The sequence below is a fragment of the Eleutherodactylus coqui genome, chromosome 3 (genome assembly GCF_035609145.1).
Source record: "Eleutherodactylus coqui strain aEleCoq1 chromosome 3, aEleCoq1.hap1, whole genome shotgun sequence".
In the NCBI taxonomy this organism is placed as follows: domain Eukaryota; kingdom Metazoa; phylum Chordata; class Amphibia; order Anura; family Eleutherodactylidae; genus Eleutherodactylus; species Eleutherodactylus coqui.
The window spans coordinates 42,279,534-42,293,905 of NC_089839.1; the positions used below are offsets into that span (position 1 = coordinate 42,279,534).

The window sequence follows — 14,372 nt, forward strand, 5'->3', positions numbered from 1 at the left end:
GCTGGAGCTAGGACTTATTTTTAGGGAAGGATTTTATATTTCAAGCCCTTCCCCGAAAATTAATGCAGGGGTTGCCTTCATCCCAATGTTTTCAATGGGGCGACAACAGCGCCGACCCCATTGAAAACAATGGGATAGCATCGGGGTCCTCTGCCACTACACGGAGTTTCGGTGATGTGCATCTGGCAGATCCATGGAGCGCATTTTTTGCGCACATAGGCGCAAAAAAAAATTGCTGGTCTGACCGAGCCCTTAGAGTGTATGATATATCGATATGTATGTGTCCCATTCATCTAATTGTTAATTGATTGCTTACGGGTAATTGAATTAGGACAAAGGGCTTCCTATACCTGATAACCTGTGAGCTGCTCATCCTATCAACACTTCATAGAGACGACTTTGGGGAATTTGATCTCTCTGCAGCTGTTTTGCTATAATTGTAAATGGCTCCTGCTTGAACTGTATATCATCCAGTGTCCTTATACATTAACTTCTGCACAGCGAACCGGAATTAAATTCTAATTTACAACTTGTAATATCCAACTGCAGAGATCTTTAAAATGTTTCAACAAAGGCTGATTTCTAACAAACAGTGAATTTCTTTTCATTTTTGTACATAAAGCTCTTGCAAATGTAATCAATCTTTTTGTTAGAGGGACCCTCCAGTCTTATACAAACAAAGATGGCCGCACCGCTTCTTTGTCTAACTGCTAGACTACTGATGTATTACCAATGCACAGTGTACAAGATACTACATGCTGCTCTGATTCCCATGTGTTGCTGACATGAGCAGTGTGTAGTGTCTTCGACTACCAGTTTATCACCAGTGCTCAGGTAGTCAGAGACACCATGCAACACCCGAACTCCTAACTCCCCCCCCCCCACTTTCCCAAGGTAGGTAGTTCTACTTTACTGAACCTACGGCAGCAAAGAACCCAATGGTCCATTAAGTTTTGCTGAGTATAATCATGGGGGTCTGGGTGTTATATGTTACAGTTCCAATCAAAATTATAAACAGATCCCTCCCTCTGCCCCCATTGCAAATTAGGTTTATTTGCCAAATTTACGAACTTTCAGCTTTGCAAAAGAACAATCAAATACAATGTGTTTTATCTCAAGCACACCTGATGTAATCAATGAAGCCCTTTATTAGTTGCAACAGGTGTGCTTGAGACATCACCTGATTTGCAAATGTGTGCTCTAATGAAACATTCTATTCAGGGGTAAATAATTCTGAGACTGCATTAATCAGTAAAAGGGACATTTTGTGTTGAATTTGGAGAAACCACTTGCTCTATTAGTTGTGTTGAGCTGTTTAAATTCTTCTTGATTTTTTTTTTTGCAAACAGCTAAAAGTTAATAAATTTGACAAATAAACCTATGGGGGTTGAATAATTTTGATTGCAACTAAGGCTGACCTAGTTTGTGTGTTCCTTTGGTTTCTACATGTTTGAGTTTTCTGTCGTCACTCTCTGCTGCCACCCGTTGACCTAGCCATGGTCTTCAACATATGCCACTATATATTCTGGGTTCAGACATTATTCTGGTGCTTCGGTATTAAGGTACTGTACATTCTAATGTACAATATATGGACTGGCTGGGTCCATCAGAGCAAGAGCCACAGGCCAATACCTTGTTCCTGAGTTACACCTTGCTCTTAGGAATATTAACTCTTTTCAATCCACTGTCTGTCATCTAAAGACATTCTGATTGAAGGTTGTACAGCTCTGATCTTAGAAAACGTATGGCAGGGTATTCTTACTGTCGCTTACTGGCCGCTCTGTTGTTGGGGGCCTCTCCAGCATGTCACATACCGCAGTACTGGCTCTAGCCAGCAGATGGCGCCATTGTATAATGGCAGAAAGAGAAAGCCCCCTAGGAAATCCTGAATCCAAAATTGGATTGCAAAGGGTTGATATTCCCTAATATGGATAAGTCGCCAATAGTTGACCAGTGGGATTCCAGAGGGACCTCTCAATTGTACTAATCTATAGAGATCTTGGAGGTCGGACGTCATCAAGTTGACATTTATCATTTAGAGCTGGAGAACACCTTTCTGGGACCTTTTATTAGAAATGTCCAGCTTTGTACTCATTTGTATGCAGTGTTTTTGGTAAGACTTAGATAAATCCTGTACGTAGCAACAGGAGAAGTTATTTCACTCTAGGCAGAATATTAGTATGCAGGAACTCATGACTATTAAAATTGAATTTCTATGGAGAAAATGTAGTGTAATTAATATCTGTTGCATGCAGGTTTCTTAATGACAACAAAAATCTACAACGTTTCCATAACGATGCCTTAAAGGGAGCCACTGGACCAAATCGTTTGTAAGTACAATAGTCATTTAGTTTCTTCATTTCAGACATTTATTAATAATTCTAAAAAATAATTTCTTCAATTAATACACTCTACGAATGCGCAATCAATTCAGCTGAGCGCAGTTCGGTTTATTAGTTTCTAGTCAGTAATTTACTAATTTATGAGTATAACGAGACTCAATTATTAGGAGTGTTCCAGTTCGTTGTAAAGGTAGAAATAAAAAGTGTATATCGCTAGTTTAAGGAGTTTTCGGGGACTTAGGGGCAGAGAATGGTGTAAAATAAAGAAATATTGCATACTGGCCTGCTTAAGTGGCGCAGGACCCCTGATGCCCACCACTTCGATCCAGAAAGAAGTTATGACAGTCATGTGCCGTTCAGTGTGCATGAGTGCTCAGCCAATCAGGATTCAGTAGTAGTGTTGCATTTATGGCAAAATCACTTCTGCACAGTAAATGGCATGTGACCACCACAGCTTCTTCTGGGAACGGAGTGGCGGGAATTGAGACTTCTGCACTGGACAGGGGCTACTTAAGGAGGTCACTATGCTCAATTTCTTATTTTTAATCCCAGAAAATCCCATTAAAGGTTGTTAAAGAGGTTACCCCAAAATAGACTTTTATCATCTATCCATAGGAATAGTGGGGGTCTCACTGCTGATTTCCCACTTATTTCAAGAATGGGGGTCCCATTTGCCCTTCTCCTCATCACTTGCTGCATCCACCCCTGCTGACGTGAAGATCGAATGACGCAGTGGTCGCACATGTGCAGTGCCACTCCATTCATTTCAATGGGGCTGACACAAATAGCTGGGTAGCGCTTGGCTATCTTCTCTACACATGCATGAATAATGTCACTCAACCAAATCTTTCTTCAAGAATAACAACTTTACTAAAACAGCTTTAAAGGTTACTTCAGCTGATCCGGTTAGTGCGTTCCCTTCTTCAAGAGAAGCCACTACGAGACAGAGTCTTTTCCTGCTCCTCCGGATAAGTTTTTTGCTAGAGTTCCGTTCACTCCTTAGGAGTTGCGTCTTCTCTTTCATTTGACAACCAACACATTGGTGCTCTTACATTCACAAACCTACATGAACTCTCCCTTTTATAGCTGTGGTTCGGCTCTAACCCACCTTCTATTATGTGACTTCTCTCCGAGCGGGCACTACCAGGCTTAAGGGCACAGTACTTTTTTTTAAATTAACATTACCAATAAGGGAATTATTATTAAAGATAACAAACATGCACATAGACAGAGGTTAGCTCCCCCCATTACATTCAGTTGAAGCTTTGACTGCAATTATCAACCCAGGGCTTATTTACATGAGCGTGTTTTCACAGCCGGCCAATATACGCAACCATCTGATGCATTGCATTCCAATGCATCAATTCAGATGGCCGATTTTCCGGTGCGTACGAACGTCCAGCCTGAAAAGATAGAGCATGCGGACGGAATATTGCAGCCGGTCCCATAGACTCCAATGGGGGCTGCCGAAAAAGGAGGTGGGAGGGAGTTTAGCAGAAGCTCTGCTAAACTCCCTCCCCCTCTCCGCCCCTTGCTGGCTGCCGGCAAGGGGAGGGGGCGAGACGGGGCGGTAGATTAGCACACTAGCTCCTGCCTCATTTAACATACTAGCATCTACTAGAGTTTAATGTACTATTATCAGACCGTCTGGCCCCCTCCCCTTGCCCACAGCTGATGAGGAGGCGGAGAGGCAGTTTAGCAGAGCTAAACTCTGTCCCCGCCCAACAGTATTCCAAGTGCAGCGTATATTCGCCACATCCGGGCCGTCTGAACGGGTGCATAAATGGGAGATGCAGCCTTGGCACCTCTCCTGACATGTTTGTTGTATTAAATACCGAAGCACCTTTCATAGACCTCTACATTGTGCCATTCCTCTATTACTCCTCTTGGAAATGTATGAATAAATTGACAGCTTTAAGTTAAAGGGGCTTTTTTGGTTTAAAAACGAACTAACTTCAGGATAGGTCATCAATCGCTAATCACCGGGGACCCGTTGCAATGAACTGACCACCTGGCCAGTTGTCAGTGCAGCTAGTCAGACGTGCGTCATAGAAGTGCCCTAGTTGGCTTTACTCCCATTGATATCAATGGGAGCTGAAGCAGCTACTATACTTCCGATATTCCCATCTCCGAAACCGGGAGTGGACACGGAAGTGTAACAGTTGCTTCAGCTTCTATCGATTTTAATGGGAGCACTCTCAGCACCAATTAGACATTGTCAGACTGTACAAATACACCATCAGCTAGTAACACCCACTTGTCAATTTATTCATACATTTCCAGGGGGTTATAATAGAGTAACAGCACAATGCAGAGTTTTAAGAAGAGATGGCTATATTATATGGAATCTAAGTATTTACTAAAACAGACATGTCTGAAGAGCTAATGGGTCCTTAAAGAAACTTGTTAGTAGTTTTAACAAAATATACACTCGTCAAACCTTACTCGTCCCTAATGACACGGGACGTAATTAACGTCCTGTGTGTTCGGGATTTGTATAGAGGGGGGAGTTGGGAGTTGATCCCGCTCCATACAATGTAGGTACTGGCTGTTTCTGACAGCAGCATTTAAATGCCCCGATTGAAGTTCAGGTGTCCCAAGCGATGAGATTGTGGGGTGCTGTTTGGTTTCCATCGCAGCTGGGGTCTTTTGAAGCCCCCTGGGGCTGCCACTGCAGATTGCCTATGAAGCTATGCCATATCGCAGGGTAATGTAATACTATTATGTTACGTCTTACTGCAAGAGTAATCAAACCATCACAAGTTCTAGGACCCTATGGGGACTAAAAAAAAAAAGTAAAAATTAATTTTGAAAAGTTTTAATAATGACTAAACAAAACTAAAAGTAATAAAGTAAAGTTTAAAAAAAAATGTTTTTCCATTTATAATAAAAAATATATCTAAATAAAAATACCCCAAAACATATTTGGTATCACTGCGTCCATAAAAGTCCGATCTATCTAAGTAACGCGTTATTTGCACGGTGAACCCTGTCTGAAAAAAAAATACACATCAGAATTGCGCTTTTTTTTGGTCGCCCAGTCTCCAATAAAAAATGTAATAAAAAGCAATCCAAAAGATATTTTATTTTTTAAAATAGTACAGCGAAAAAAAACAACAAAAAACCTATATCAATCTGGTATCATAGTGATCGTACTGACCCATAGAATAAAGTTAGTGAGTCATTTTCTCTGCAGTGTGTATACTGTAGAAACAAGACCCCCTCCAAAGATGGCAAAATGGCGTTTTTTTCCATTTCACTCCACTTAGACATTTTAAAAAGTTTCTCAGTACATTATATAATAGCATTGAAGAATACAACTCGTTCCTACAAAAAAATCAAGCCCTCAGACAGGTGTGCGAATGGAAAAATAAAAGTGTTATCATTTTTTGAAAGTGGGGAGGAAAAACTGAAAATAAGGGGCGGTCCTTAAGGGGTTAAACCAAAATTGAAAATACTATGTAGAAAATATGTAAAAACAAGTCTTAAATGTGTTTTTTATGATGAAACGTAGATGTAGACATGTTTTCTTTTTTTCTAGAGAAATAGTATCAACGGCATTGGATCATCTCCCCGTCCATGGACTGGAATACATCCAAGTCCTAGTAGCAGAGAAATCCTATTACCTGAAGAAGTTGCCAGCTCTGGACAAATTTGCCAACCTGGTGGAGGCGCGACTCACATATCCCAGTCACTGCTGTGCTTTTGCTGACGTGAGGTTAAAGGAGTAAGTACTATATTACACATCCCAAAATATACTTGACTGCTAACCAACGGCTTGATGGAGTAACCGGAGGAATTAGTGATATGTGACTGCGCACACATTGGGTAAATGGGAATACAGCTGGGGGAATATAATAAGACATGGTCACCTAATCACGTCAGCTCAGCTACTGTGGGTTTTCCTTGTATTCCCCATGAACTGAGCATTCTGGAACGTCTTTTCTTGGAACTCTGTATTGTACATTCCCTCTCTTATTCTTCCTGGAAGTGTTTCCTTACACAGCTCCGCACTGATTGGACAATGTCAGAGTGTGTATATACATGCCATATTGACAAAGGGAACAATAACACGTTTTCAATTTATTCATACATTTCCAGGAGGAATAACAGAGGAATGATAATAGGCAGATTTCTAAAAGGAAAGAATTGTTATTTTAAAGGGGATGCAAGAGAACTGACAGATCCTCAGTTAGATATGAAGTGGACATTGTGGATGTTGATTTGGATTCACAATGTACTGGCATTGTCCATTGTCAGACTGCTGCAATTGAAAAGCCACATCCCCACATTATCAGGCATTACTGTTTGGAAATATCCTCCAGTGTTCCCATGAGCAGACTTATGTCTCATATCAATGCATACAGGAAGATGCATACCTTATACCAGCTGTGTATATATAGTTATATACAGGAAATACCAGGTTATACCAACATGGCCCCAGTGCTATCCTATGTTTTATCTCTCTGGCCTCATTCATTTTTGAGCCAAGGAAGTTGTCATAATTTTTGCCTTCTTTAAATTCAGGCAAAGGCCCATTTTTTTTACTTTCAGTTTTAATCTTGCATATCAGCTGCCTCAGAGTTGCAAGCAGAGTTGTGTCATCCGCATAACGGAGATTGTTGATGTTTCTGCCACCTATTTTCACCCTGGTTTCCAATTCGTCTAGGCCCATCTTCTGCATGATCACTTCCACATATAGGTTAAACAAGAAGGGTGAGAGGTTGCAGCCCTGTTGGATGCCTTTGCTGATTCCAAACCAATCTGTGTCCCCATACTGTGTTCTCAGAGCGGCTTCCTGATTGGTATAAAGTGATTTTATCAGCTTGACTAGATGTGCCGATACATCCAGCTCTTGTAGGGCCTGCCATAGCTTGTCATGAGCGACACAGTCAAAGGCCTTGATGTAGTCGATGAAGCACATGTAGATTTTCCGTTGGTTTCTCGAGCTTTTTCCATGGTCTATCACAGGTTTGCAATATGATCGCAGGTGCTGCTCCCTCGCTGGAATCCTGCCTGCGTATCAGGGAGCGCCGCTACAACTACTGATCTCAGTCTTTCCTGTATAATTTTGAGAGGGATCTTGCTTGCGGAATGAGGGCTATTGTTTGGTAGTTGGAGCAATTCTGAGAGTCGCCTTTCTTTGGTAGAGGGATGAGGACAGATCTTTTTCAGTCCTGTTGTAGTGCCCCAGTACAACGGGGCCCCTCCATAACTGTATGCATGCATTTGCCTTGTTAGTGTCTTCTGTGTTGCAAGAATGGTGTGTATTGCATAGCTGCAGAACTGAATGAGTTAACTGTCTGGTATGTGAGCTGTCTGGAAAATGTATCCGTTTGTTTGTCATGTGACCTTGTGAGATATATGTGCTTGAAAGGCGTGTGCAAGGGTCTTCTGTTCTGAGTTCTGAGAGTGTTCTGGATCTGCAGCAGAGAGGTCTTCAGGAGTTCCACACAGGTACCTTCACCCTGTGTGGTTCAGAATGGAAGAGGCAGAGAGAATAGCCTACTGACTGTCGGGGACTACTATCCCCAAGAGTTCGGCAGCATGAACCTGACTATGAGTGTGGACTGGTAGGGATTGGAAGAGAGAAGAAAGTGTGGTACTGGGCCAGGACCTACAGATAACTGTGGCTGTGGTTTCTCCTAACGTCCCGTGAGCTCTCCCTGTCACACTGCCTGTCTAGAAATCTGCTGAACTGTATTTGTTACTGAAGTTGAGTAAAACGACCGGTCGCCCATCTGTTTCCGGAATTCCATGCTGCAGAAAAAAAGGTGGCATCACTTGTGACAACAGAGACTACAGTAATCCAATATTGGGTTTCCCCTTTATTAACCCGCTCGCGGCCCTTAGACGTGTCCCTGGTTACCCTCCGGGTGGGAGACGGTAGAGCCACCATGACAAGGCCCAAAGTCTACCCCGCTGTCTCCTAGGCTATGGCCTGCTTCTCGGACGCTGCACTGTGGCCATTGTGTGGATGTCCATACTGCCTGGCACAGCGCTGTGATGGTTTTCACTGGTACTGTCAGCAATAGCTCTGTCGGTATGTTATCTATGCCTGGTGCTTTATTTTTGGCTAGTTGTTTTTATTGCTATAACCACTTCTGTCTCCATAATGGAGGGTCCAAGTCCACAGGCTCCACCTCATGCGATGGTCCAGGTATGTGGTTGGAGGCACATAATTCCTCTGAGTATTCCCTCCAGCTATCCTTGATACTCTGTTGGTCATTCAGTTCCTTCCCATTTTTGCCTTTGATTGTGCTGTTGCGTGCCATGAAAGGTTTTCAGGCCATCTTGACTTGTGAGAATAGGTCTGGCAAATGGCCTTTCATGGCTTCTGCTTTGAGTTGTTTGCAATGCTCATTCCAGTCCATTTCCTTATCTTTTCTTGCCGCTCGCTGAAAATCGGCATTTAGTTACTGAACTTCATCTTTGTTGCCGGCCGCTTTTGCTGCTCTTCTTTTATCGGCTATTCTGAGGGTTTGCTCGGACAACCAATAGTGTTGTTTTTCCTGCTTCTTATAGGTGAGATGCTTACTGGCTGTTTTGATAACGGTGGACTGTATATCGTGCCATCGTTCCTCTGAATGCTTTTCTGATGTGTCAAGCAGTTCGAATCGATTTGCTACCTCAATAGTGTATGAGATGTTAAATTTTCTCAGTAGAGCACCTTTCTTAAAGCTACAGACTGCACAACTGTTGTTTATACTGACTGCATAAAAAATGCTAAGTTCTTAGAGCACTTTGATCAAAACATGTGGGCCCATCCGCCATATCATTTAAAAAGACAACTTGCCTGCTTAGTTAAGTTTACTATATGTTACATGTATGCGAGTATACCTTTTATAGACTAGAAGAAAAATTCTATGTACATGTACAGTATACATACAGTACATTCTGGACCCAACAAGATTGAAAACATCTACTGTTTACATTGCATTGGATTGGATTGAGTGAACTGGAAAGCAGTGTAAAATAGGGTTCCTGTTGCAAAGCAAATGCTTTTCTTATTTTATGAATTAGTAGCTTTAAGTATAAAAAGTTTAAGCCCCCTTCCATATATTTTCTCAATTTCACTGCCTGGTCTAACCTTCCTCTGATAATAACCAAGTAGGTGTTATTAGATAATAAGACATAAGCCTGTGGGGGCAGCAGTTGCGATGTAGATTGTTATGCCACACAGTGCCAAGGGCAGCATCACCTCCACTTACCTCTCTACCATATTCTTACAGAACATTTTATGAAAGTGCTGCATGCCACTTATCAAATTGGCTTAGATAGCAGCTCTCCGTTACCCAGCATGAAAGGAGCTATAGAAAATCTACATAAATGACTTTATTATCCGCTGAGAACGTGCCGTTCTACCTGGATCCGGCCGTTACTGCTGCTTTAGACTTCTCGAATTTGTCATCTTTCCAAAAAAGACAAAGTCGCCTATGAGGTTGTGATAACTTTTTCATGGCCCAACCTATAAAATCATCATCTCCACTGATGCATAAACGTGTAAAGCAACAATAGCCTTCCTGGCCGAGGAGAACTCTGCTACTTAACGGCGGAGAACGTCTGAGCTTTTACTATGCCCCGGACTGAGACGTCTTCATTCTAGAAAGATTTGTAAAACAGCCATAAAAGCCATTATGATTAATCGCAGCCCACGGAAAGTATTTCATTTCATCGATTTTCCAACTTTAAAAAAAGTTTATTCATCATCTAATAAAACGATATACAATCTTCCTTTATACTTTTTGTGCCAATTCGACTAGATTTTTAATATATTTCCTTGCTGTCAGTCAATGGGATATTCATTGTTTACTTACAGACAACAAAAATCTGTCCTGGTTGGGTGGCATGGTTAGCCGCTGATCAGAGTAGATGCATATTCAGCTAGCTCCGCTACTCTTATTACGAATCCGACTTTATCCTGTATTTGGTGGTTCAAATTTAACATCAAACAAAGCTTAGGACTTACATCCAGTATATAGGATACTAGAGGAATGTTTTATATCTCACTCCTGGACCACCGAAGCAGTGTCTCAACTAAGGCCTACATGCCGGACCCTAGATTTCTACTCTCAGCTATGGTCGGGCCTGTGAACAAGCCAAGCAACGGGACCAGAGCCATATAAACCACTGGGCTTGCCGCTACCCACCAGCTGGCATAGCTAAAAAAGGTTCTCCCACTGGGGTGTCAACAGGGTCAGCAGCCTATCAGTACTTGTCTTCTGGAGTTGGAGTTGTGGATAGGGGACCCAACTGTGAGCTGCCAGACTTTCTCTCCTGACCAACAGCACTGGACTTCCATCATCAGAGGGTCTGTAGGCATCCCAGTTTGCCTTCGCCCACAAATCCTTCCATCGAGATGAAAGTCAGCTAGCCACACATATCAACCTGCTGTTCACCGAACTTGTTGAGATCACCTGCCCACTGCCAGTGGTCATCAGAATTTGGAACAGGCTGAAGGCTCCTCAGCAATCCCCAATACCTCCACAAACTGTGCGGCTAGTAATGTGCCTACCGAAGGGTGGAGCTACGCTGTAACTTTATTATTGACCAATAGTTGATGCCATCATGGCTGAATCCACCTGAGAGACTCCGGGTTATGTAACTACTCCTAACACCCCTCAAGTAAAAAGGGGAATAATGATATAGATATGAGAAGTACAGATGTAGCACATGCCTTTGTGATTGCTGGCATAGCACATTGATAGTGTAGGCATGCCACAAAATGTGAGCAACTTACATAGTGTGGCAATTGTCATTCACTTAGAATGAGTGATACGCTATGCAAATAGCATGAGCACACTACTACGCTATCTCCATAGAGCACCATCGCAATCTTGAGAGTGAATGCCACATTTGTAACAAGCTGTGCACCTCTGTAGCCATCAAGAGACCAGCAGAAATTCTCATCTTCTGGAACTAAACAATGAAAGTTAACTGACTGCAAGCAGGGGTAACAAATGCATCTTGATCCTTGTGCTGCAGGCGTCTCAAAGGGCGCTCTACCAGATTATAAAGGTATTAGTGTATCTTGATGCCACCAGGAAGCTAGGGGTTTGACAGGAGGAATGTCCCAATTTAAGTTGGCAGTGTTCCCCCGTCGCGGAATGGGCTCCCTGCTGTGCTTCTCCAGGGCTGTGGCTGTGATCAGTGTACTCGCAGCTTTATGCTGGCTGTGCAGTGACCTCCCTGTGGCGTCGGGGCTGCAGCAGTGGCAGGGAAGGCGCTTCAGCCCTCTGTGGGGTCCCTGTTGTGGCCTACCCTCAGCATGGATACTGTGGCTATGAGGAAAGAGCTAAACCGTGGTGTCCAGTCCCTGCAGAGGCCACCCCTCTGCGGTGAATGGTCACTCCGTCGGTTGGAAAGTACCCTCTACGGCGCTGTGCTGCTGGGGCTGCCTGGCTGCTCGGGGAGCTGCGGGGTCTCTGGCAGCGCTAGGAAACTAACTTTAGGCTGAGGGCCTGGGTCGCTGCGGTCGAGAACTATCTTTACACCGCAGTGCTGCTGGCCCCGGCTGGCTGGCCGCAGTGGGGGTCGCTGTATTTCCCCATACATCGCTCGTGGACTGCCCTGACCTTCTGCCCTTCCAACTCTGCTTGTCGGCCACTCGCAGCGTGTGGTCTTCCAGTGTGAGGCGACAGTCCCTGGGGCCTCCCTGAAGCACAAAACAATGTCACATCGCCTGAGAGACAGCGGGGTGGTGAGGGGGCTTTTGTGGTCTAGCAGCGCCGAAGGCAGAAGAAAACAGGGTTCATAATCACGGCTACAGTATCCCTTTCAACGGCTACTGAATACCTTTTCCAACTACAGTGGCCTTCAAGGACCTACCGTACTACCCTGCCAGCTGTCGATCCAATCAGGGACAGGGGTATGACCCCCCCTGCCATTCTTGGCTCCACGCCTGGTGGCGTCAAGATACACTAATACCGATTATAAATGGCTTACTGTAGGTGGGGGTCTCTTATAGACTTTGCATTGGGGTGCACTAGTCTTGAATTGTTCCTCCTACTACAAGATCATTAAATCGGCAAGGAAATGCTACAGAAAGTATAGTAGAAACCTGAAGAACTGAAACGTTTCCTGCACCAACCGCTAATAATGTTCTCATTCTGGAGAAAAGCAATGGAGTTACATTTTCCGTAAAGGAAATGCTGACCTGTTTTCGGGCAGCGTACCATAAGATAGTAAATGGCACACTGATTTCAACCTGTGGTACTTTCCGAAAACTTACACTTTATAGCAGTGCTCGCATCATGCTGGGAGGAAGTAGTCCAGGATATTCATGAGCTGCTGGGCTAGCCGCCTTCCTCTGTTTATTGAAAGCTTTCTCCCCATGCACAGTAATAGGGAGAAAGCTGTCAATCAGCACTCAGAAGGTGGAGTTGGAGTTCGGTCAATCAGCACTAGCCCCACAACTCATAAATATCTTAGACTACTTCCTCCCAGCACCACGCTGCTACTAATAAAGTGTACGTTTTTCAGACTATACTTCAAGAAAAAATCGACCACACATAGCGCCAAAATCAACGTGCCTATCACTATCTTGAAACAGTTCTGTTCCACCTTAAACAGTATTTTCCATTGAACTTCATTTTACATGCATGGAAACTTTACAATGTATTGCCCTACCAGCCATTTTTTTGATCTTCCTATCCAAGATAGGGTCACGTGATTTGGATCCTCCACTATTACAGAACTTCCAGTGACACCCAGTACATAAATAAATAAATCTAATTTGTATAGCGCCAACTTATTCCGCAGTGCTTTCAGGTAATTTATTTATACCCCCCCTACCAAGCTGGGTACTCCTTTGACCGACCTCGGAAGTAGGGAAGGCTGAGTCAACCTTGAACCATGCGAGCATTGAACCCACAACCTTCAGGTTGTGAGCAAGAGCTTAGGACTGCATTCTGCTGCCTTAACACTCTGCACCACACAAGGCTTTATTCAGTAATTCCCGCCAGAGCAATGCACGCAGTTTTACTAGTGATGTTACTAGCGGACGCTCTGATGATGCTGTAAGCCGCTGGTACATGTGCAGCCGGGAGAACAACCCGTGCATGCACACTGAAGCCTGAGATGGCCGGCATATCTGGTACAACCTTACGTTTGCTGATGGACAGGTTTGGGCACGGAAAATATTGCACACACTTTATAAGTTTTGCGCACCCTTAGGACCAGATAAAACACCCCAAACTAAAAGTTCTTATACATAAGGGAAATAGTCTTAACATGGCAGCCAGATACTTTATGAAGGTGGAGTTTGTGCTAATTATAACAATGTATCTCCTCTAAAAATATCTGCGGAAGGTTTTCTAATTGTGTCACCGTGTTCTAGCGCTTTAGGGTTTACTTATATATTTACTATCAGCGCTACAGGGAAAAGATAATGGAAGGTGTCATCGGAAAATGACATTGCATAAATCAAGTTTGTAGGTTAAACATATTTTTCAAAACTTTTTGGTAACTTTGTGTTTAAATTTCAGTTACGATTTATACTTAAAATAAAAATCCTAATATTCAGAATTTCTCACACTGTCTACTAAGCCAAAGGCCGGATTCACAGGAGCATAGGCATAAATGCGGGTGCAGAGGGGGTGTTTTTCGAGCATTGAAGGTTGCATTTTCGCTCGCGCTACTGCAGTTTTTACCGTACTGTTTATGCGCACAAATCATGTGCCCTTGCACGCACAGAAAAAAAAAACATGGCCACGGCCCCATACATTGCTAATTAGCCTAATCAGTTTCATATGTTCTATTTCCCTGTGCAGAAAATAGAACATGAAGCATATTTTTTTAAATGTGCGATGAAATTGTGCACGCAAAATAGGCGCATGTAAACGAAACCATTAAAAGCCGCTCTATTCACTCTCTATGGGAGCCAATGACAGTGGCCGGAGAAGCAAGGTGGGAGGGAGTTTAACAGCGTGACTGCTAAACTCCCTCCCTCTTCTCTTCTCCTCTCTCCTCCCCTCCATCCTGCCCCCTCTTCTCTCCTCCTCTCTCTTCCCCTCCCTCCTGTTCCCTCGC

The 14,372-nt window shown here is 43.5% G+C and overlaps 1 protein-coding gene across 1 annotated transcript in view; it reads left to right on the forward strand.

Annotated features, from left to right (window-relative positions):
- Positions 1-14,372, forward strand: part of LHCGR (luteinizing hormone/choriogonadotropin receptor) — a 132,633-nt gene that overhangs the window by 95,635 nt on the left and 22,626 nt on the right. Inside the window, exons 8-9 of the mRNA XM_066595521.1 lie at positions 2,256-2,330; positions 5,884-6,069. Coding sequence (XP_066451618.1) covers positions 2,256-2,330; positions 5,884-6,069 — 261 coding nt within the window. The remainder of the gene's footprint in view (positions 1-2,255; positions 2,331-5,883; positions 6,070-14,372) is intronic.